The 25197-nt window shown below is 37.2% G+C and overlaps 1 protein-coding gene across 1 annotated transcript; it reads left to right on the top strand.

The window, feature by feature from the left end:
* The first annotated feature begins 1210 nt into the window (after positions 1-1210).
* LOC141402930 (protein takeout-like) lies at positions 1211-14281 on the top strand. The gene is made up of 5 exons (XM_073985056.1): positions 1211-1301; positions 1366-1458; positions 1707-1863; positions 1923-2056; positions 13980-14281. The coding sequence occupies exons 1-5, from the start codon at positions 1211-1213 to the stop codon at positions 14279-14281; spliced, it is 777 nt and encodes a 258-aa protein (XP_073841157.1).
* Positions 14282-25197: the final 10916 nt, after the last annotated feature.

Below are 25197 nucleotides of genomic sequence, written 5' to 3'. Positions count from 1 at the left end.
CGTCAAACAAAAATAACGCTTTACAAAACACTGATACTACCCGTGCTGATGTATGATTCCGAAGCCTGGGTACTTGCGCAAGCAGATAAGGTAGTGCTTGGTGTGTTTGAGAGAAAAATTCTTCGAAAGATCTAGGGACCAATCTACGTTGACGGTGAATATCGACGTCGCATGAACCACGAGCTGTATCTGCTATACAACGACATCAATATTGTTAAACGTATCGAGATGCAGCGATTGCCTTGGCTAGGCCATATAATAAGAATGAGCGATGATGAACCCGCTAAAAAGGCGTATAAATTCGAGCCACATGGCGGCCCACGCAGAATTGGCAGGCCAAGGATTAGATGGCGCAAACAAGTAGATGAAGGCGCGGTATTCCAAAAAGCGAAGCACGAAACAGAGTGAATTGGAGATCTTTTCTTTGTTCGGTCTATGGAACAAATGTTCTGTAATGGGCCAGCTAAGTAAGTAAGTAAGACATAATTTTTAACCGAACTAGCTGTAATTTGACATTTGAGATTCTCAGAGGCGATGGAACTTCTCCATCAAAAATCGTTAACATTGATCCATGTTTTGGAATAGTCCCCATATAACAGTACCTCCCTATTTTCGGTATTTTGAGGATTTTAGCTACAATTTTTAGTCGAACTAGCTGTAATTTGAAATTTCAGATTCTCTGTGGTCACGAACCTTCTTAACTTCTTCTTTTGGTATAGGCCCCATATAACAGTATCTTCGATTTTCGGTATTTTGAGGGTTTTAGCTAAAAATTTTAACCGTACTAGCTTTAATTTGATATTTAAGGTTCTCTGTGGTCACGAAACTTCTCCACTAAAAATCTATACCAAAATAGTAGAGGAGCTCACAAAAATTTTTGTTAGTTTTTTTTTAAATGAAATTGAAAAAAATTCTGAAGCTATACATATGAGCTGGAGTGTATTTATGCACTAGAAAGATGTTATCATTCTTCGCTTAAATTCTAGAGATGTGTTAATGATGAAGAGAAACAAGTTTTAAATAAAACGTTTCTTTTATTTTGCAATATTCAAGAATGACTTCTTAGTAAACTTAATATATTTATAATATATTTATACTAAGCAACCTGTATACTTAGTCCAGCAAAATAGATCACTGCATCACTTCTTAGTAGTCCAACAAACACTAAACATCTAGGTGGTTCTTTTAATTTATTTGAATATTATTCAATATGAGAATTTCAATGCAATTCTGCATTCTCGCTGCCTTAACATGGTTTTCCGCCACACAGGTAATGGGCGCAAAATATCTAACCGAACAACGTAAGTACAAAATGCAATGGTTTTCCAATTTAAATTTAGACATTTGAAATTCCTTCTATTTCAGCCTCATTTCTTGTTTCTTGCAAAAGATCGGATCCAGGATTTGGCAACTGTTTTGCCAAAAATCTCGAAAGAACATTCTTTGAATGGAGAGCAGGTAAACAACAAATATTCAATCCGTCCACAACAGAATAATAAAAACAGAAACGAAATAAAACCAGTTTTTTTATAAAGCTAATGTGTCCTCATACATTAAAGAAATTCCAGAACCTGCAAGATTCTACTATTTTCGAACATATTACAATTTCTTCCTTTATAAATTTAAAAAGTTGTACAAGCTTTTATGTGCGGGAGTTAACAAGGACAATAGTATTTTGAGCAATATTTTACTTATTTTTCTTACAGGTGTTCCTGGTCTCAAATCAATTCGTTCACTGGATCCACTCCATTTTAAACGTGTTAAGATTACCCAAGGTAGCCAGAGTGGTCCCATCTCCATGAATATGGACTTGGTTAATGCCACCCTATCCGGTTTAGGTGGAACAATAATCGATGCTTTAGAGTAAGAATAAATAAATACCACATAAAATTTAGATATTAATAAAATTACTTTTATTTTAGATCAAACGCATATACTTTGGATTTCAAATTAAAAATAGCAATTCCCTCTTTCAAAATGGCCGGTGATTATACAATGCAGGGAAATATTTTAAGCTTGGCATTGAACAGCCACGGAAAGGCATTGATGACATTTGGTAAGTAATATATACATTAGACAGGTTTTAACTCAAAGGGGAAAAATCGATGTCGGATTTCCTTAGGCGGCACACTTCTAAAGTGTTTAGTTTTGTTAAATTTTAAGATTGCCAAAGTTTGAGCACAATCGGAATTGTTAACACGTGCCACTGGGGGCTCAAAGCTTCCATATTAATTTGTACACGCAGAGAAAAAAATATGTTTGATCCAACAATATTCCAAGAGCAAAATATATATTGTTAACATATTGTTGGATTCCTTATGTAGTATTGTCAATCCAACAATCGTTATTGTCACACTGGACTATATTAACTGTTCTAAATATAAATATATATAGTCACTTTGACACTATAACATTTTGGGCCAAACATGTAATAACGATAGTTTTGGTCAGAGGTGACAATATTTATTGTTGCAATTCACAACAGTTTTGGTCACAATCAACAATAAATGCTGTCAGAACTTGCAATAGTTTCGGTCAGAAGTAACAATATTCATAGTTGCAATTCACAATAGTTTTGGTCAGAAGTAACAATATTCATAGTTGCAATTCACAATAGTTTTGATGAGAATGAACAATAAATATTGTATGGACTTACAATAGTTTTGGTCAGAAGTAACAATATTTATTTTTGCAAATGGCAATAGTTTTGGTTAAAATGAACAATAAATATTGTTGAAACTCACAATAGTTTTGGACAGAAGTAACAGTATGCATTGTTGCAATTCACAATAGTTTTGGTCAGAATGAACAATAAATATTGTAAGAACTTACAGAAGTTTTGGTCAAAATGAACAATTAATATTGTTAGAACTTACAATAGTTTTAGTCAGAAGTAACAATATTTATTTTTACAATTGACAATATTTTTGGTAAAAATGAGCAATTAATATTGTTAGAACTTACAATAGTTTTGGTCAGACAATATTTATTTTTGTAATTCACAATAGTTTTGGTCAGAATGAACAATAAATATTGTTAGAACTTACAATAGTTTTGGTCAGAAGCAAAAATATTTAGTTTTGAAATGTTTAATGGTTGAAATTTTAGAAAGTAAAGTTGTTCCAACAAAAGCGAAAAATATTTTTTCTCTGCGTGTATGGGGCCAAAGGTGAATTTTCATGAAATTGCCCTTAGGGCCACATTTATTGACCAATCGATGAGAAATTTTTACCAGTTCATTTCTGTGACAAAAGAAGTAATCCCTCAAAAAATTTTGAAAATCAAGTCGGATTTTAATGTTTGCTATATAAAGGGCCCATGGAAACTTTGAGGCCCCCGTGGCACGTGTTCACATGTTCCGATTGTGCTCAAACTATGGCAAGCTAAAAATCTAACAAAACTAAACACTGTAGGGGGGTGCCGCATACAAAATTCAGACATCGATTTTTTAAAACCATTCTAATGTACATTATACATTACTGGTCTGTTCCAGTACTGCAGGAATCTTCTAATTTTTACTATTTTTTCCGATAACATAAAGGAAAAAATGTTATCGTAGTAAAAAAGAGTAGTTTCTTGCAGGTTCTGGAACAGAGCAACTATAATATATACATTAAGGCGGCCCAAAAAAACGACAAAGTTTTTTTTCGAAACGTCTGTCTACCCCCTACAAATTTTCTATTTGATCCAAGAGGGATCTTTGTTTCCATTGTAATTTGTATGGGACCAAAGGTGCATTTTCTCTAAAATCCAATCGATGAACATTTCTTTACCAGTTCATTGTTGTTGCTATAAAACGAATCCTACAAAATATTGTGAAAAGCGGATCGGATTTTGAAATAGCTGCGATAGACCGATTTTAGGCATTTTGGGCCCTATATATAGCTATACCAAAATCTGATCCGATTTTCACAATTTTTTTTTTTTTGGATTCGTTTTTTAGCCACAACAATGAAATGGTAAAAAAATTTGCAGATTTTATACCCTCAGTATTTATGCTAATGCTTTCATAGGGGCAACATGTGCCTCATCGAAATAATGGTTTTAGACCCCAAATACAGTTTGGACAAAATCCGTTTCAGACAATTTGGAGTCGATTTAGCAATGTCCGTCCGTCTGAAATGCACCATAACTCTCGAACAGATTTAGTCCAATATTTGGCTTGCGTAATTTTGCGCAAACTTAGTTTAAGTTCGAAAATGGACCACATCGACCCACTCCCTCGGATACCTCCCCCATAAAATTTAAATTTTTCGCAAATAATAATGCGCACGATAACTCTCGAAGGCACCGATTTCGTCCACACTTTGGACATCATAATATTTATACGAGACCTAGATCAGTTTAGAATATGGACTATATCGGTTCACTACTTCGGATACCTCCCACACAAAATTTCGGAAAACGTGCAGTTTAAGACCTTCTCTCAAATCCTTTTGATTTTTGTTGTAACAACTTGTATTCGCTGCCTCAATAACGACGGTGCAAGTTTTTTTCAGGCGCAAGTCCATATTTCCTGAGAAAATGACCTAAAAGCTGTAAAAACCCGCTATGGCACCATGTGTTGTGGATGGAGCGTGCGGTAACTCTCGTACGGATATACCGACTCTATCCAAAATTTGGCAATCGTAATATTTTGCTTATCGGTTCTCTTTTGGATGCATCCTAAATCGCTAAAATGGTGCTCACGATAACTCTCGGAGGCAGTAACCGATTTGGTCCATACTTTGGACATCGTAATATTTATACGAGACATAGATCAGGTTAGAATATAGACTATATATGTCAACTCCTTGGGATACCTCCCACACCAAATTTCGGAAAAAATGCAAGTTAGGAACTCCTCTAGAATCGTTTTGTAATTTCTTGCAACAGGTTGCACTCAAGGCCTCCATTACGATGATACAAGTTTTTTCAGTGGCAAGTCCATACTTCTTGAGAAAATGACCCGAAAACTGTAAAAAAAACTCCTACGTCCAGTATGTGTTGTGACTGGTGCGAACGACAACTCCCGAACCGAATACTGCATTGGTCCACACTTTGCATATCGTAATATTTCTTCGAATGTTAAATGAAATTCGAAGATGGTTCTTATACGTCCACTTCTTCCGGTACCTCCCCCACAAAAGTTTGAAAATATTCGCTAAAATGGTAAGCGCAATATTTCATAAACGGAGCAACAGATTTGGTCCAACCTTTATATCTGAAAATAATTTGTCCAAACTTAGTTTATGTTCAAAAGTGGACCCTATCGGTCCATTACTTAGGGTACCAGCCACACAAATGATCAACATGTTGTTCAAGTGCGGTTACGAAATTTTTACCGAAGTGCAAGTCCATGTTTTCTGATATAATGGCCCCATCGAGAGGAATGATTCCCAAAATAAAACACTCTTCCAAAATGAACTATGTCGGTCCATTCCTTTAAGTATCTCTCCCGCAAAACTTTTGAGATTTTATCCTTTGTCGGCAATTCATACGCCAAAAATTCTGACGACCCCCTAAATACATACGTTTTATGGAAAAAAGTGTTTCAATTCACACAGTCTAAGGGTATATCTCTGTCGGCAAAGCCGACTGATACTTTTTACATGTTTTCTACTTTAGGCATACCCTCAATCTTTAGATTGTGTCTCATCGAAATAATGGTTTTAGACCCCAAGTATATTTGGCCGAAATCCGTGTCAGACAATTTGGAGTCGATTTAGCCACGTCTGTCCGTCTGTCTAGCTGACTGGAGTGCACGATAACTATGGAATGGATGAATTTTGGAAAAAAAGTGTGCGCTATTGAGGCACTGCCTACCAAGAAGAGGGCACACAAAATTCTGAATATTGGCAACTTTTAACTGTGTGTTAGTAAGGTTGTATACACGCATGCTGAAAAACAAATCAAAACATTTACTCTCTTTTGTGTGATCTTTCGTTGCGTTCGGGTAATGTTTGTGTGAATTGCCGAAAAACTTCGTAACTTCAACAATACCAAAGAACGGCATTGTATTAAAGGGAGTAAGCGAGTTGGTCAGTATTTTGAACATCGTGAAATTTCTATCAGACATAGATGAGGTTCCAATATGTACTCTATCGGTAAACTCCTTCCGACACTTCCCACACAAGACCTGCACCCCTATTGATACGATTTTTTGTTGTCACATCTTGTATTATACCCTAGACAGACGGCAGCGTTAATTTGCATTAACTGCCTTAATTCAAATTAATTCGTGCATTATCCACATTCTTAATGCAAAAAATCGAGCTGCACTTAAAAGGCATTTAGGTATTTCAATATGGCAATGCCGTAGAAGAGAGCCCATATTCATATGGAGGAGAGAGCATATTCATGCTCTGAGACACAAGGAAAACAAAAAATACATTGCAAACAACAACAAAACAGCAATCAGCTATTTCGTAAATGCAGAAACTGTCGTCTGTCAGGCCAAAATTAAATACAGTTATTAATGCAAATTAACGCTGCCGTCTGTCTAGGGTATTACGACGGTACAAGTTTAAGTTCGAAGATGGGATCGGTCCACACCTTCCGGTACCAAAAGTTAAAAAAAAATCGTGGGCAAGCCCATGCTTCCTAATATAGTGGTTGGTTGTACGGTGACCAACTGAAATGACTGGTGGGGCGGTATCTATCCAAATGAAATTACTCGCAAAATATTATCCTCTTATAAAATGTACTATGACAATGCATTCATTCAGGTACCATTTCTGCAACACTTTTGAGATTTAATCCTAATCCACATTTTTGTCGGCAATTTAAAATGTTCAAATTGGGCCATACAATTCTGAAAACCCCCTTAATACTTAATTTTTGGGGAAAAGAATTGTGGTTTTGTAACCGGTATTCGATCTGTCCGTAGATGATGTCTCTGTCGGCAAAGCGGACTGATACTTTTTACTTCTTTAAACTATCACTTACCTCATTTTCTGTTCGACTCATGATGTCAATATCGTCACCGTATACAAAATGTTCTCAGTCGACCGAGGAGGGTGTACAGCTCTCTGAAGCGGTGGTAAATTATCTGAACGGAGACAACGATAGAGATGTGGTCTAAACCAAGGAAAATGACGGGTTGGCAAGGCAAGTCATTTATCAGACCAGGTGCCACAATGGTTTTGTATGGCTAGTTGTGGCCATTTCCTCCTATCCCCCGTAGGAGCGTCTTCGTTCGCCGTGCAAAATTTGGTACTATCAATTTGCTGGGCAGCGTTGCACAGTCACCGATTGTTAATTTCCAGATGGGATTCGATAGTAAACATGCTGAAACTAAGGAAAGCAAAATTTTTGATCAAAATATTGGCACGGTCTGGGCGTGGCGTGCTCCTAATAACGAAAAATGTTGTCCAATTTTGGAAAATACGTAATTTTTGCAAATTTCTGGAGAAAGAAATAGTTATTTCTCAAAAACTATAAGAGATATTGTGTTCATTGTTTTTTCTTTTTTTTTGGTAGGTAGCTAGGATTGTTGCTTTTAAGCGTGGTGTTAATTAATTGCCGTAGTGTTTACACGAAGTGAGCTATTTTATTTTTCCTCAGGTACTCAATTTTAGTGAAATTCCAAGATTAGTGGACTAGAACTTTTAGGGAACAACTTATAAACATATAAATTAGGGAACATATAAATTATACCCAGCAAAATTTGAACGCAGGGGTTCCATGCGATGACGTGATTTCATGGCATCTTTTGCATTGGTTCAAACGAAGTCGTGAAAGATCCGATCTTTTCATTAGCATTTGAAGCAATGCAATGGAAGTTGTGAAAGATCCGAAAGTTTCATCAGCATTTGAACCCTTGCAAAGGAAGTCGTGAAAGATTCGATCTTTTCATCAGCATTTGAACCCATTCCATCGATACAATAGAGATGTAATTTTTTGTGTTTTTATACCCTCAGCCTTTAGGCTAAGGAGGGTATATACACTTTGATACGATGAAAATGTGCCTCATCGAAATAATGGTTTTAGACCCCAAGTATGTTTGGACGAAATGTGTTTCAGACAATTTGGAGTCGATCTAGCCATGTCAGTCCGTCTGTCTGTCTGTCTGTCCTGCTGGCTGGAGCGCACGATAACTCTCGAACGGATGAACCGAATCGGTTCAAATTTAGGCTTTCGTAATATTTTGCCCAAACTTAGTTTAAGTTCGAAGATGAGCTACATCGGTCCACTCCTACCGGCACCTCCCCCACAAAAGTTCGAAAATGTTCGGAAAGTTTGTGCGCACGATAACTCTTGAAGGGAGTGACCGATTTGGTCCATACTTTGTATAGCGTAAACTTTCTACCAGGGTAATATGAAGTTCCAATATGGTATCAATAGGTCCACTTCTTCGGGTATCTCCCACACAAAATTTCGGAAAAGTTCAGTTTAGGGCCATCTCACGAATCGCTTTGATTTTTGTTTTAGAAACTTGTATTAAGTGCCCTCCATACGACGGTACAAGTTTCATCAGGGGCAAGTCCATACTTCCTGAGAAAATTGCCTGAAGGTTGCAAAAACACCTATGACACCGCGTGAGGTGGTTGGAGCGCAAGATAACTCTCGAACGGATCTGCCGATTCGGTCCAAAATGTGGCCTTCGTAATAATTTGTCCAAACATAGTTTAAGTTCGAAGATAAGCCATATCGGTCCACTCCTTCAGGTACCTCCCCCACAAATGTTCAAAAATGTTCGGAAATATTGTTTGTACGGTAACTCTTGAAGGGAGTGATCGAATTGGTCTATTCTTTACACATCGTAATATATCTACCAGATACAGATCAGGTTCAAATATGGGCTGTATTTGTCCACTCCATCCGGTACCTCCCACACAAAATGTCGGATAAGTTCACTTTAAGACCTAATATCGAAACACTTTGATTTTTGTTGAAGCAACTTGCATTCGCTGCCTCAATTGCGATGGTAAAAGTTTTTTTAGGGGCAAGTCCGTACTTCTTGAGCAAACAGCCCGAAGATTGTAAAAACCCCCTATGGCACCATATGTTGTGGCTGGAGATCCACTTCCATAACGGTCAATGTGGATCCACTCGTTTTAGTATCTCCTCCGCAAAACTTTTGACCTTTAATCCTAAAACCCCCTAAATACATACGAATTTTGGGGAAAAATTGTTTTAATATACACAGGCTGAGGGTATATCTCTGTCGGCATATCCGACTGATACTTTTTTACTTGTTATTAATACACATTTTTCTAAATATATATGATTAATTATTTACACCGTAGTGCAATGGTATGCACGCCCGCCTTGCACGCAGAAGGTCGGGGGTTCGATTCCCCGGCCAAGCAACGTCAAACATTTTTAACGTTGGCGAAATACCCCTCACCCTAATGTTGGCGACATTTCCTGAGTATTTCAGCCTTGAAAAACTTCTCTGCAAAGTGGTGTCTTAAGACACGCCGTTCGGACTCGGCGATAAACAGTAGGTCCCATATCATTGAGCTAAATATGAATCGGGGTGCACTCATTGATATTAGGGAAGTATCCCTTGTCCTTTATGGGATGTTGTGGAACAATGTTTGTTGTTTTAATTATTTACAATAGTCTTGATGTTGTCGGAGACTCGAAATCACAACCAACCTTGTTAAAACTCTCGTCGTAATGATAATGTCATTGCAAGGGGTTGGTGAAAATTACATGCCAAAGCATTGGTGAAAATGACATGTCAAAGCATTAAATGACATGCTTTGGATCCAAAAATGAATATCATCGTTCATCGATGAAGATGATAAAGAGACGACATGCCAGATCACTTGCACCCATGATTGAATGACATCTTTGGCATCGAACATTTTGCTGGGATAGCTTTTCCACACAAAGGGACACCCAAGGAGTATTTTTTTCAATAATGAAAAAAAAAAATTTGAAAAAAAAATTGAAATAATTTTTTTAAAAAATTTGTTCCAACAATTGCTTTCTTAATTTTGTGTACTTTTATGGATTGTTCATTGTGGTTTGTGGATGCCACCGTGGTGCAATGGTATCCACGCCCGCCTTGCGCGCAGAAGGACGGTGGTTCGATTCAAACATTTTTCAATGGTGGCAAAATACTTACTTACTTACTTAGTTGGCCCATTACAGAACATTTGTTCCATAGACCGAACTAAGAAAAGATCTCCATTCCTCTCTGTTTTTCGCTTGACTTTTTGGAATACCGCGCCTTTCCATTTCTTCATCCACTTGTATACTCCATCGAAGCTTAGGCCTACCGATTCTGCGTGCACCGTCATGTGGCATGTATTCATATGCCTTTTTAGCGGGTTCATCATCGCTCATTCTCATGATATGGCCTAGCCAACGCAATCGTTGCATCTCGATACGTTTAACTATGTTCATGTCTTTGTATAGCTTATATAGCTCGTGGTTCATACGACGTCGATATTCACCGTCAACGCAAATCGGCCCGTAGATCTTTCGAAGAATTTTCCTCTCAAACACACCAAGCACTGCCTTATCTGCTTGCGCAAGTACCCATGCTTCGGAGCCATACATTAGCACTGGTAGTATCAGCGTTTTGTATAGTGTTATTTTTGTTTGACGAGATGTGGCTTTGTTTTTAAATTGCTTACTTAGACCATAGTAGCATCTGTTGGCCAATACAATTCTTCTTCTTATTTCACAACTGATGTTGTTTGTTGTGTTTATGGCAGTGCCGAGGTAGACGAAGTCTTTAACTACCTCAAAATTGTAGGTACCAACTTCCACAGTTGGCCCGAGCTCTATGGACGCTTTGCGCGTCGACACCATCAATTTGGTCTTTTCACCGTTTACCGCCAGACCCACTTTCGCAGATTCTGCTTCGACCTTCCTAAAGGTATCAGTTACTTCCTTTACTGACCGTCCCATGATGTCTATGTCATCAGCATAGGCAAGTAACATGTGGCTATTGGTGTAAATTGTGCCATTTCTTTTGACATTTGCATCTCGTATTACCCTTTCCAGCAAAATGTTGAATAGGTCACACGAAAGGCTGTCTCCTTGTCTGAAACCTCTTTTGGTACAAAATTCTTCGGAGAGGTTCTTTCCAATTTTAACTGAGGACCTAGTATCAGTTAAAGTCATCTTACAAAGCCGGATGAGCTTTGCGGGGATACCAAATTCAGACATTGCGTGGAATACCTTCGATCGGAGGGGACTGTCGAATGCTGCTTATAATCGACAAAAAGGTGAAATGTGTCGATCTGCATCTCTTGGGTCTTCTCGAGGATTTGCCGCAGGGTAAATATCTGGTCAATGGTGGACTTGCCAGGTCTAAAGCCACATTGGTATGGTCCAATTATTTCGTTGACCATTGGCTTTAGTCGTTCGCACAATATCCCTGACACTATCTTATAGGCAATAGGGAGAAGACTTATGCCCCTATAGTTGGAGCATACAGTCTTATCTCCTTTCTTGTGGACGGGACATAGTATGCTCAGGTTCCAATCGTCGGGTACGCGTTCTTCCTGCCAGATGGTGCTAACTAGCTGATGCATACACCTTATCAGCGCGTCGCCTCCGGTTTTAAACAGCTCGGCTGGTAAGCCATCAGCTCCTGCTGCTTTATTATTCTTCAGCCGGTTGATTGCTGTTTTTACCTCATCTTGGCCGGGCGGTATACATTCTATACCATCTTCTGGGATTGGATCTGTGGTATCATCGTCTTCGCTACTATTGGATACCAGCAGATTGGAGAAATGTTCCTTCCATATCCTGAGCACGCTGTCTGTATCTGTTACCAGATTACCTTGCTGGTCTCTACAGGAGGATGTGCCTGTACCAAAGCCATCTGTTTGATGTTTCACTCTTTGGTAGAATTTTCGGACTTCATTCTGGCTCCTGTACATCTCGATTTTTTCACACTCCCGCTTTTCCATTTCTCTCTTTTTCTTGCGGAAAAGACGTTTCTCTTCTCTCCTTTTCTCCCGATATCTCTCTCGTGCGCTACGCGTTGCTACTGATTGTAAAGTAGCTCTATATGCCGCATTTTTCTCTTCGGTAGCAGCACGACACTCCTGGTCATACCATGAATTCCTTTGTGGAGGTCTCTGGAATCCAAGTATGGATTTTTCGGCTGTTTGCATGGAGTGGGCAATATGTTGCCATTGTGCTGTTATGTTATCGGGACAAGGAGTGCTCGCGTTAAGCAATTGGGCTAGTTGAGTGGAATATGCTGTGGCTATCTGTTGTGTTTGCAGCCTATCGATGTCCAACTTCCGCGTTGTGTCTGTTCGTGCTTTATTTGCAACGTTTAGACGGGTACGTACCTTTGCTGCAACAAGGTAGTGGTCCGAATCAATGTTTGCGCCTCGGAACGATCGTACATCCAACACGCTGGATGAATGTCTTCCATCTATTACAACATGATCAATTTGATTACTTGTTCTTTGATCTGGAGACAGCCAGGTGCCCTTATGAATATCGAGATGATTAAATCTGGTACTGCTAACTACCATGTTTTTTGCAGCTGCAAAGTCTATCAGCCTCATACCATTGTCAGATGTTTCACTGTGGAGACTGAATTTCCCGACTGTTGGGCCAAAGATATTCTCCTTTCCAATTTTGGCATTAAAATCGCAGGGCAACGGTCGTATGTTTCTTCTAAGCGCTCGTAAAATATATCTTTGGTCTGTTCGTCCTTTTCTTCAGTGGGAGCATGAGCGCAAATAAAGCTGATGTTGAAGAATTTAGCTTTTATTCGAATTGCAGCAAGTCTTTCATTCACTGGGGTGAAGCTGGATACCAGATGTTTTAGTCTCCGACTAACTACGAATCCGCAACCAAACTCATGCTTTACGTCATGGCAGCTATAATACAGTGCGTCACCTTTAGGTGTTGTTGTGACGCCTTTCCCAATCCATCGTATTTCCTGTATGGCAGTAATATCGGCCTTGTACTTTTCAAGTACGTCTGCCAATGCGAAGACTGCACCTTCTCTATAAAGAGTGCGAACATTCCAGGTGCAGATTCGCAGATCATGGTCCTTAAAACGTTTGCGGGGTTCGTCAACTTTAGAGGGGTTTGTTTTTCTTTTCTTTCGTTTTTTCATAGTAGGATGTTTTTTCTAGGGGAGGGTTACTAACCCGACGCCCAAACCCAAGTTTTTAACGTTCTTATGGGTGAACGCGCGGCACATGTTAGCTCACTACCTTTAACGGGTGTTAAAGGCAGTTCCCCAGGTGACACCACGGGGAGGTCAGTGTCCACTTGAGATGAAAGAGGGACCAAGATAAATCCTGGGCTTTGCCATGTTAAAGCCGGTCAGGACCGTTCCTTGGTATCGTCCATCCCCTACGGCAAAATACCCCACAGTAATGTTGGCGACATTTCCTGATTATTTCAGCCTTGAAAAACTTCTCTGCAAGTGATGTCTTAAGACACTCCGTTCGGACTCGGCGATGAATAGTAGGTCTCATATCATTGAGCTAAATATGAATCGGGGTGCACTCATTGATATTAGCGAAGTCTCCCTTGTCCCGTATGGGATGTTGTGGAACAATGCTTTTTTTTATTGTGGTTTGACCTTTTTTTTTGAGTTTTTCATATGTTCTAACTATTTAAGAACATATGAAAAACTCAAAAACACTCATAGTTTGATGCAAAAGAAACTTGAAAAGAACTTACATTTTTAAATTTTACCTTGAATTCCTCTGCGACCGCTAGAGCGAATTTGGTGGCTTCTAATGTGTCGGAAAGCTGAAAGTGTTGTCTGTTAAACAAAAAGAGAATTACGAAAATATCTCTATCCGTTCAAAAGTAACAGAGTTTTGATCAGGAAAAACGATTCTGATTGCCTAAGTCCCCTCGCACCCGATGGTTATTGTCCTCCAAAAACGAAATGGTAATTTTTTTTAGTCATTCTTTAGCTTTTAATGGTATACCCTAGCTCTCCATCAAAATTCAGCATTGTATAACATTTTTGATATTTCCCCTTATAGCAAAATTAAAACTTTAGTCTGTAATAATTTTATTATATTTTCTTCTTATTCTTTCAGATAATGCTGTAATTGAGGTAGATCTTCAATTTAGGATTCACGAACGCGACGGAGTCGAATTTGCCGATGTGGAAAAATGCCACTTAGAATGGACCGAAAATGGTGGCATGAAGTTTCATTTAGAGAATTTGTTCAATGGTGATAAGGCCTTGGAAGATGGTGCACATTATTTGCTGAACGACAATTGGCGTGTTATTTTTGATGTGTTGCGACCATCTTTGAGTCAGGCCAATGAAGTTGTTGTCACAGATATTATAGTAAAACTATTTGGATATGTACCAGCAAAATATGTAATAGAATAAAGCAACACATCTTGAAAACAAGTAAAAAAGTATCAGTAGGCTTTACCGACAGAGATATACCCTCAGCCTATGTGAGTTCAAACTGTCATCTACGGATCGAATGTATTTAGGGTCTTTTCAGAATTTTGTAGTCCCAAAAGGGCACTTGAACTTGCCGACAAAAATGAGGATTACGATTACAGTTCAAAAGTGTTGCGGGAGAAGAACTTAAAGGAATGGTCCGACATAGTCCATTATAGAAACGGATTTTATATTGGGAGTGATATCTTTTCGATAGACATTGCGCCCACTAGTCATTTCAGTAGGTCAAGGTATAACTTTTGGACAAGTACGCCTGGAAGCATTGAATTGTCCACAGAAAACATAATATCGCTGTAAACAGGACCACAACGAACAGCATCAGTATATATTTCCAAAGGATCTTAGAAGTTCGAACAGACCCTAAACTGCACTTAGACACCAATTTTGAGAAGACCGAGAAATTAAACTAAATTTGGACAAAATATTAGGAGGTCCAAAGTTTGGACCAAATTGCTGGCCTCATTCAAGAGATATCGTGCATGCCATTTTGGTGACATTTTTAAATATTAATATAATACCGGAATTTGTGGATCGGTATTACCCATCTTCAAACTGAAACTAAGTGTGGACAAAATATGACGAAGGCCAAATATTCGACCAAATTGGTTGATCAGTTCGAGAGTTATCTGGCTCTCTACCCACTACATATGGTGCCTCAGGGGTTCCTACACATTTCGGGCTGTTTTCTAAAAAAATTATGGGCTTGTCCTTCAACAAAAATCAAATTGATTCGAGAGCGGGTCTTAAAGTGAATTTATCCATAATTTTGTGTGGAAGGTACCCGAAGGAGTGAACAAATATAGACCATATTTGAACCTGATCTATATTTGGTAGATATATTAGGATGTGGAAAGTATGGACCAAATCGGTCGCTCCCTTCTAGAGTTATCGTGCGAACAATTTTCTCGAACATTTTTGAACTTTTGTGGTGGAGGTACCTGAAGGAGTGGACCGATATGGCTTATCTTCGAACTTAAACGATTTTTGGACAAAATATTACGAAGCCCAAATTTTGGACTAAATCGGTTGATCCGTTCTGGAGTTATCTTGCCCTCCAACCACTACACTCGGTTTCGTACGGGTTTTTTTGCACCTTTCAGGCTATTTTCTCAGGAAGTATGGACTTGCCCCTGATGACATTTATACCAACCTGTCGGGGGAAGGTAATACAAGTTATTACCACAAAAAAACAAAGCAATTCGAGAGCAGGTCCTAAACTGAACCTTTCCGAAATTTTGTGTGGGAGGTAACCGTAGGAGTATACCGATTGAGTCCATACTGGAACCTTATCTAAGTCTGGTAGAAATTTTACGATGTGCAAAGTATGCACACCGTGGTGCCAATGGTATGCACGCTTGCCTTGCACGCAGAAGGTCGGGGGTTCGATTCCCCGGCCAGGCAACATCAAACATTTTTAACTGTGGCAAAATACCCCTCAGTAATGTTGGTGACATTTCCTGAGTATTTCAGCCTTGAAAAACTTCTCCACAAGTGGTGTCTTAAGTCACGCCGTTCGGACTCGCCGATAAACAGTAGGTCCCATATCATTGAGCTAAATATGAATCGGCGTGCACTCATTGATATGAGAGAAGTCTCCCTTGTCCCGTATGGGATGTTGTGGAACAATGTTTGTTGAGTATGGACCAAATCAGTTACTCCCTTCAAGAGTTATAGTGTGCACAAATTTTCCGGATTTCGTCCAAACATACTTGGGGTCTAAAACCATTATTTTGATGAGGCACATTTTGCCCGTATGAAAGTGTATATTAGGGTTATGAATTCCTGTATCATAGCGTGATGAGTTTTGCCAGAAGATTACATAAAATCATAATTATAAGGTGATTCGGGGAAAAAACCTCACGCACAAAATGATTTTAAAATTTGAATTTTTCAAAATTATGGAAAATTTTTGGAAGCCGCTGTAAGCAGATAAAGAGTCACATGAGACAATTAAACTGACATAACATTTATTTCTCACTAATTTTCTTCAATTCTGAGAATCGTAAAAATGTCGTAAACGCTTTTATTTAAAGATATAATTTTTTAACAAAAAACAAAAAATTTAAAATTTTTTCAAAGTGGTTTGTGCATGACCTTTTTCAATATTTGAATGAAATAAACATTATTATAGTTATTAGTAGGCTTATATTAATTCATACGTGCAACAAAAAATAATTTTTTCAAAAAAATTTTTTTTTTTCATTTCATACATTTTCTCAAAAAATTATATTTTTAAAATCGATTTGTGCGTGAACTTTTTTTATATTTCAATGGAATAAACGATAGCGTAGTAATTATCAGGCAAAAGTTCATTCATCCCTGCTACAGGAAATCATTTTAGAGAAAAAAGGTCAAAAAGTCATAACCCTAGTGTATATACCCTCGTTAGCATAAATGCTGAGGGTATGAAAATATCTTTATCCGTTCAAAAGTTGCAGAATTTTGACCAGGAAAAACGATTCTGAACCACTTTGCGACGGTAACATCCGAGCAGGTGCTGGCTGCATCCACAAAATTTTGTTGTGTTGATGTAACGGTAAAATCTTCAACTTCTCACGAAAAGGGTCAACTGGTGTCATAAGGATGCTCGATGTTGTAGTACACATTCCGACATTTCATGTGTTTGTATTCGTAACTAATTTGATTTGGAAATGTCCCAACAAAAATATTTTATTTTTTATCAAGGCATATTTATACAAGGTTGAAGTGACAATCAGCTGTATTCTTACTTTTTTCTAAATTTAGTCTTCAAAATGTAATAGGGTCTACTCATGAAATTTGAAACTTCGAAATTTGCTACCATAAACTACATCTTTTTATCCTGAACTTGCAATAGAAATGCCCTAAGACAGCTCTGAATGCTTTATATTTACATTTTGATTCAAATGTGTACTATTTTAAATGATTTTCAAAATGTATTTATGTTCTTCCTCAGAAAATTGTTAGAGCGACATTATTATTGAATATTTATCTTTGACAATTAATTTTTAATAACAACAATGTTGTTTTTTGTAAATTTGTTAGTTTTTGCAATTCATGCACATACCTTATATAAATTCGCCTTGTTTTGTATAAAAATATATTAATTATAATTAATCTAGATTTATTATATGGAATATATTTTTATAATAATATATAATTATCAGAAACCCAGAACTGGAAATTAATCAGATTAAAACAGACTCCGACGATTTTGACGACATCTAAACCTATGACTATGACTATGAATGTCCTATGAACCATGTTAATGTTAACACCTAAGCAAAGCCTAAAGTGGGAACCGAGCCGACCATATGATACCCTACACCACCACAACAACCATTAAGCGTTGAATTAACTGACATTTTTTTATTGGCGTTATTCATTGTTTAGTAATGAGTAAAATATGTTGTTTGGGCAATACAAGTTTATATAAAACATCCATTATATTCGGTCTACTAATAATACAGTAGGTAGCGTGCTTACATTTCTTTGTTAAGCGTTATTGAATCCGATAAAAATTACTATCTGTAGCGTAATTACAAATACAGACGGTTGCCTGGGAACTAGGTTGATGACTTTTGGCCTTTTTTCAAAAATTTGTTCGAATGTATGTATGGGAAAAACACTGAAGACTTTTTACGATTCTCACAATTAAAGAAAATTAGTGAGAAACAAAAGGATAAGTCACTTTATACCCTCCACCATAATATGTAGGGTATAATTAACTTTGCCATTCCATTTGGAACACATCGTCAATTATAAATGGTATAGAGCTTTATGATTTTAGTATAGAAATTTCTATCACTCCTAGGATGTTTGGTATTGAAAATAGGCTCTATCGGTCCAGGTTTTGATATAGCAAACATAGAACAATACCTCCCGATTATCGGTATTTTTAAGGGTTTAGCCTCATTATCACACCAAAATGGCCGAAATTTGGTATTTAGCCTTCGTGGGGGGCTACAAAATGGTCTCCAGAAATTTCTTAGTACTGGTCCACGTCTTGATGTAGCCCCCATATAACGGTACCTCCGGATTTTCTGTATTTTGATGATTTTAGCTAAAACTTTTAACCGAACTATATGAAATTAGTCATTTGGGTTCTTAGCTGCTACAACACCTCTTAACTAAAAACTGTCAATATAGGCTGGTTGCAAACAAATATATGTTTGGATCCAAACATAATTTGTTTGTGTCCAAACAAATATATGTTTGTAACATTTTGTAAGATATCTCAATTTTATTTGTTTAGGTACCAACATATTTTTTATGTTTAAACATATTTTTTATGGGTGGAGAGATGATTTTTGTCAAAGAGAGTAACAACAGGGCTCTCGCAAAGAGCTGTGTGTATAGTGTAATAGGAGACGCAGAAGCTTTGGCCAACCAAGTGCGTTTCGTGCTTTGTTGTTGTTAGCAAGCGAAGAGGAAAAGAAAAAAATTAATTATGTTGTTCTTTTATCAGTTGTCTAAATAAAATCGTTGAGTAAAGACGGTAATGTGTGTGAATTAATCAGTGTTTTGTGTTTTCTTAAAGAAATTCTGCTTTTATTAAATTAAATGCCCAATACATTTTACAATTGCATGTGTTTGTTTTTTTGTGGCTTTTGGGTTTGTATTTCTTTGCACCCAAACATTTATTTGTTAGCAGGACCCAAACATATGTTATGTTTGGGACCGATTGCAAACAAATATATGTTTGCTGCAAAATATGTACGGGAAATATGTTAGAGAGGCCTTTTTTTCTGTGTGCAGTGGTCACAAAACGACTCTACCAAAAAATCGCCAACATAGGTCCATTAGGGTTATGACTTTTTGACATTTTTTTTCAAAAATTAATGAAAATTTGGCTATTAGTATCAAAAATATCATTCATGTAATTTTATTATAAATTTTATTATAAAGAAAAAAATCTCAAAAAAATATTCCCTGTTGCACGAATGAATAACCTTTTGCCTATTACTGACTACCTAGTAACTTTTATTCCATTTAATTATTGAAAAAGGTCCCGCACATACCACTTTTAATTTTTATGATATATGAAATAAAGTTATATACTGTAATGTAAAATGATATATATGTTATAATCCGATGATTAAAATAGTGGGAAACAAACGGTTACGTCATGTTGGTTATGTCGTGTGCCCATATACCTTGTTTTCAGTAAAATAACTGCTTGCAGTGACTTCAAACAATTGTCAAAAGTTCTGAAAAATAAAAACTTTAAATGCGTTTTGTGTGGAAGCTTTATTTCGAATCACTTTATAATTAAGATTTTATGTAATCTTAGGTAAAAACTCATCACAATATCATACAGGGATACGAGGTTGTAAAAAATGTCCATGTTTTGGTATAGCCCTTATATAACGGTAACTCCCGATTTTCGGTATTTTGAGGATTTTAACTGCATTATTTTATCCGAACTACTTACAATTTGACCTTAAGGTTCCTAGCGATGGCAATTTTTCCACCAAAAATTGTCAACATAGATCCAGGGTTTGGAATAGCTCCCTTATAAGGGTGGTATAGTCTCCGGATTTTAAATATTTTAAGGATTTCAGCTGCATTTTTGTCCAAATTAGCCAATATATCGCTACCTCCGATTTTAGGTGTTTTGAGGAGTTTAGCTGCAATTTTTGTCCGAACGAGCTGTCATTTGACATTCGAAATTCGAATTCGAAATTTCTAGCGGTCACAAAATTTCTACACCGCAAATTGTCAAAATAGGCTCTTATTTTGGTCTATCCCCCATTATATCGGTACCTCCGATTTTAGGTGTTTTGTGGAGTTTAGCTGCATTTTTTGTCAGCTGTCATTTGACATTTGAAATTGCCAAAATAGGACCATGGTTTGGAATAGCCCCCATATAACGGTACCACCGGATTTTCTGTAGTTTGAGGAATTTAGCTCCAATTTTTAACCGAACTATCTGTAGTTCGGCATTTGAAGTTCCCAGTGGTTGAAAAACTTCTACACCAAATATTGCCAACATAGATCCATGGTTTGGAATAGCCCCCATATAGCAGTACCTCCCGATTTTTTAAGGAGTTTAGCTGCATTTGTTGATCGAACTACTCGTATCTGTAATTTTGTTCCCAGTGGTAACAAAACTTATCCGCCAAAAATTGTCAACATAGTTTAATGACCGTCTATCAGTCTGGCTCGTGAGTACAATAACTATAGAACGGATCCAAATTTCGGATCTCGCTCCAATATTAATTTAAGTTCGAACCAGTCTTTCTGGTAGCTCCCTCACAAAATTTCAAATTTTTTCTTTAAAATGATGCGCACGATAACTTTCGAAGAGAGAACCCGATTTGGTCCAAACATTCGACTACGTAATATATCTTGCAGACATAGATTAGCTTCGAATACGAACTATGTATATCGGTCAGCTCCTTCTTGAGCTGAAATGCAGTTTAGAACTTTTCTCGGATCGTCATGACTTTTTTGCAACAGGTTGTGCTCACTGCCACTTTTGCGGCGATAACAATTTTTTCGTGAGCAAGTGTATACTTCCTGGGATAATGTTCCACAAGCCCTATATAACCCTGCCTAAATTCCCATGACTGATGAGCACGAAAACTTACGAATTAAGTATCAGATTGGAAGTTTTTACAAAATTTCTTCCAAATGTACGTCAAGTTCTAAAAGGTCTATATTGGAAAACATATTCGGTTACCTGCCTCAAAAAAGTTTAAAATGTTTACTTATGTGTAGTTTAAGGGCCGAGCGATGATGATTGCATATTTTTCCAAAAGTACTTCTTGTGGTCCTGTTTAGAGTGGTGTAATGTTCCTCGTAGGTAAGTCTCTTTAGTTCCTTACATGTGGGTCCAAAAGCGCTAAAAACTCAACGGTGACCAACTAAAGTGTCTGATGAGCAAGATAACTATCGAAAGGAGTGACTGAAATTGGTGCGACCTTTGCGCATCTTAACATTTCTTTCACACTTAAATTATGTTCAAATATGAATCATAACGGGAGTGAACCGGGAGATCTCTACTTGCTATCAGCAGTGAGCAGTACAGTGACATCGTTTTGAAATTTCTGATAGCAGGTAGATCTCTCGGTTTATATTACGATAGTATAATTTCATCGGGGGTAAGTCCATGCTGTACCGGACTTACCGGAAGTTGCGGACCGGTATTGCCCATCTTCAAACTGAAATTAAGTTTGGGCAAAATATGACCAAGGCCAAACTGATGCTATAGGTATTTTTTACACCTTTCGAGCTGTTTTCTCAAGAAGTATGGACTTACTTAAACAAATATCAAAGTGATTCGAGAGCAGGTCCTAAAGTGAACTTATCGGGAATTTTGTGTGGGAGGTACCCGAAGGAGTGGACAAATATATCCCATATACAATCCGATCTAGATCTGGTAGATATATTAGGAGGCCAAACTGATGCTATAGGTATTTTTTACACCTTTCGGGCTGTTTTCTCAAGAAGTATGGACTTACTTAAACAAATATCAAAGTGATTCGAGAGCAGGTCCTAAAGTGAACTTATCGGGAATTTTGTGTGGGAGGTACCCGAAGGAGTGGACAAATATATCCCATATACAATCCGATCTAGATCTGGTAGATATATTAGGATGTGTAAAGTATGGACCAATTCAGGTAACTCCCATCAAAAGCTATCGTGCGCATAATTTTTCCGAAAATTTTTGAGTTTTTGTGGGTGAGGTACATGAAGGTATCTTCTTATCTTCAAACTTAAACTAAGTTTGGACAAGATATTACGAAGGCCAAATTTTAGACCGATTCGGCAGATCCGTTCGATCTTTTATCGCTCCAGCTACTACACACGGTATCATAGGAGTTTTTTGCACATTTCAGGCTCTTTTCTCAAGAAGTATGGACTTGCCCTGATGATACTTGTACCGTCGTATGGGTGCAGTAAATACAAATTGTTACAAAAAAATTAAAGCAGGTCCACATCTTAACTTTTCCGAAATTTTGAGCGTAGTGGTTGGAGCGCAAGATAACTCTCGAACGAATCTGCCGATTCGGTCCAAAATGTGGCCTTCGTAATATTTAGTGCAAACTTGGTTAATTTCGAAGATAAGCCATATCGGTCCACTCCTTTAGGTACCTCCCCCACAGAAGTTCCAAAATGTTCAGAAAAAGTGTGTGCACGATAACTCTTGATGGGAGTGACCGATTTGGTCCAAACTTTACACGTCCTTATATATCTACCAGATATAGATCAGGTTCGAAATAGACTATATTTTTCCACTCCTTCGGGTACCTCCCACACAAAATTGTGGATAAAATCACTTTAAGACCTGCTCTCAAATCACTTTGATTTTTGAAAAAGCAATTTGCATTCGGGGCCTCAGTTACGACAGGAAACGTTTTTTCAGGGGCAAGCCCATACTTCTTGAGAAAATAGCCCGAAATTTGTAAAAAAAAACCTTATGGCACCATTTGTAGTGGCTGGAGAGCTCGAACCGAATACTGCGTTCATCAACTCTTTGGATATCGCAATATTTTTTTGAATATTATATGAAATTCGAAGGTGGTGCTTATAGGTCCGCTCCTTCCGGAACTTCCATCACAAAAGTTCGAAAATATTCGCTAAATACATATGTTTTTTTTTTTTGCAAACAAGGTATTTCATGGTATATCTCTGTCTGCAAAGCCGACTGATACTGTTTTACTTGTTTATTAAGCATTTAGTTTATTTGTATCAGTGTTGCAACAACTATTGTTTGGAGTTTACTGCCATCATGGAATTATCGTTTAGTCTTAATTTACACTTTGTCATTTATTTGTTGTATTCTATCTTTCTCTCTCTTTATTTGTTTTGTGCATTGAGTTGTAGATTACATTTTGACGTCATTCATTATTACCCCGTTCTGCTCTAACGTATTTATTACCGCTGATCCATTAGTTGTTTACATTAATTTGTCTGTTTATATAAGTGTATCTATGTATGTGTATCCGGATCTCTTTGAAACATTGTAGAACCTCCCAGATGCATACGCTAGAGGGTATAAAAACGCGAGCGATGCGGGTTTAAACTAATACAAATCATATCGGGGAATAAAACAACGTCAACACGGGATTAAGTTAAAACTTTATTCCGTAACAGTATTTTTATCAAATCACCTGATATGTTATATATTTTCTAATAATAAATAAAAACTTATTAAAATATGAATAGAGGCATAAGAAGTTACAAAAAAGACATCACCCTAATATACATGAGTAATAAGTATAGTGATTAACAGTAATTTTTAGTCGGACAGGTTTTCGTACATTCATTTAAAGTCGACTCGATTCAGCCTACAATAATTGTATCCGAATAAATGATTTCCAATTATGGGCAACAAAATATTTAATAATAAATAAACTAAAATATAGTCCGGTCAAAATAGACATGCGTATAAGGGGGAAATAGCAAAAATTCCCACAAAGCTGAATTTTGGTGGAGAGCTAGGGTTAGCCATTAGAAGCAACGTCCTAAAAGTCCCCATCGATCCCATGTGTGCAAAACAAGTTATTCGGGGTCAAAGGTCATTTTTGGAGGCATTATTCAGTTTTTTTAATTTTTCTCAAAAACGGTAAGACTTAGCAAAAGCCGGCTAAAGTAAAAGTTGTAGATTCAATAATTGTCTATAAGAGTGGTCTTTATGATACTTAAAAAATACTTACCATTTTCGAGATATCGCAATCTAAAGGTCAAATAAAAAATTAGCCGCGTAAGTACATTATGAGGCGAACCGGTTGAAGTAACGACACTATGTGGTAGATACTTCCGTAAGCTTTCAGACGATATCCACTTTGCAGGAATCGGTTCAGTAGATCCTGGTCTAACCCGGTTTTTAAATTTGGCCTTTCGGGTCGAATAACCGGCGAACCGGATCCGCAACCGTTGAAAATTATACATTTCCGTAATCAGCGCAACAAACCTTACCTTCGGACAAAACTTGAAAAAAATCGGAGAGTTTTTGTTGGGGTCGTTCCCTTTGGGCTTTCGATTACACATGTGGGTTAAATGGGCTATTTTTGCATAAAATGACTCTAACATTGAATAACTCTACTAAACAAGCTCCGATTCTGTTGGAATTTTTTTTAGAAGATAGCTATAATCTCGCTCTTCAAGAAAATATATATATTTTTGGGGGACAGACCCGATTACTTCGCTTATTTTAGCCGGTTCGTCTGAATATGTGCATATTTCCCTTATAAGTGCATAAAAATCATGTGTTTTTTAGAATAGCTATATCTCAAGAATGGTTCCTTCTAGGAAAACAATTATAAAAATCAAACTTGTAGATAATTTTTCTGTCTACAATATTTACTTTAGTCACTTTTTGATTAGATCAACCGTTATCAAAAAATAAATCCGAAAACCAAAAAACCCTTAAAATTTGACCTTTGACCCCGAATAATTTTTTTTGCACACATGGGATCGATGGGGACTTTAAGGACGTTGCTTCTAATGGCAAACTCTAGCTCTCCACCAAAATTCAGCTTTGTGGGAATTTTTGCTATTTCAATGTCTATTTTGACCGGACTAATAGTGGAAGCCACACTTCGCAGCTAATGTCCTACAAAAATGCAAAGAAAGAGAATATTGAGGGAGAAGTTGTTCTATATTAGTCAGTCTATTGGCCAACCACTAACGACATAATCGATTTACACAAAAGATACTAACAAACCATTGAACAAAGACATAATACCCTGTGCCACAGCTTGGTGTAGGGTGTGATAAATAAATTTGCATCTCAATAAAAACCATTTAAAAACCAGTTTACATTTTTTATTATGGAATAAAAGAGATAGCCACGATATTATTTTATTATTCTTTGATATTTAAGACATTTTGTTTATAAACGTCAA

Source organism: Musca autumnalis, unplaced genomic scaffold (genome assembly GCF_047663935.1).
Source record: "Musca autumnalis isolate F117 unplaced genomic scaffold, ASM4766393v1 scaffold_4, whole genome shotgun sequence".
NCBI classification, from domain to species: domain Eukaryota; kingdom Metazoa; phylum Arthropoda; class Insecta; order Diptera; family Muscidae; genus Musca; species Musca autumnalis.
Note: the sequence above shows the minus strand (reverse complement) of the source record. Positions and strands in the feature narration are given on the sequence as shown.

What these genes read in the sequence shown, in the direction of transcription:
- LOC141402930 (XM_073985056.1), top strand. Translation starts at nt 1,211, where the DNA reads ATGAGAATTTCAATGCAATTCTGCATTCTCGCTGCCTTAACATGGTTT. An exon ending in AAAATATCTAACCGAACAAC is followed by an intron (nt 1,302 to 1,365) that starts GTAAGTACAAAA and finishes CTTCTATTTCAG; the next exon opens with CCTCATTTCTTGTTTCTTGC. An exon ending in AAAGGCATTGATGACATTTG is followed by an intron (nt 2,057 to 13,979) that starts GTAAGTAATATA and finishes TTATTCTTTCAG; the next exon opens with ATAATGCTGTAATTGAGGTA.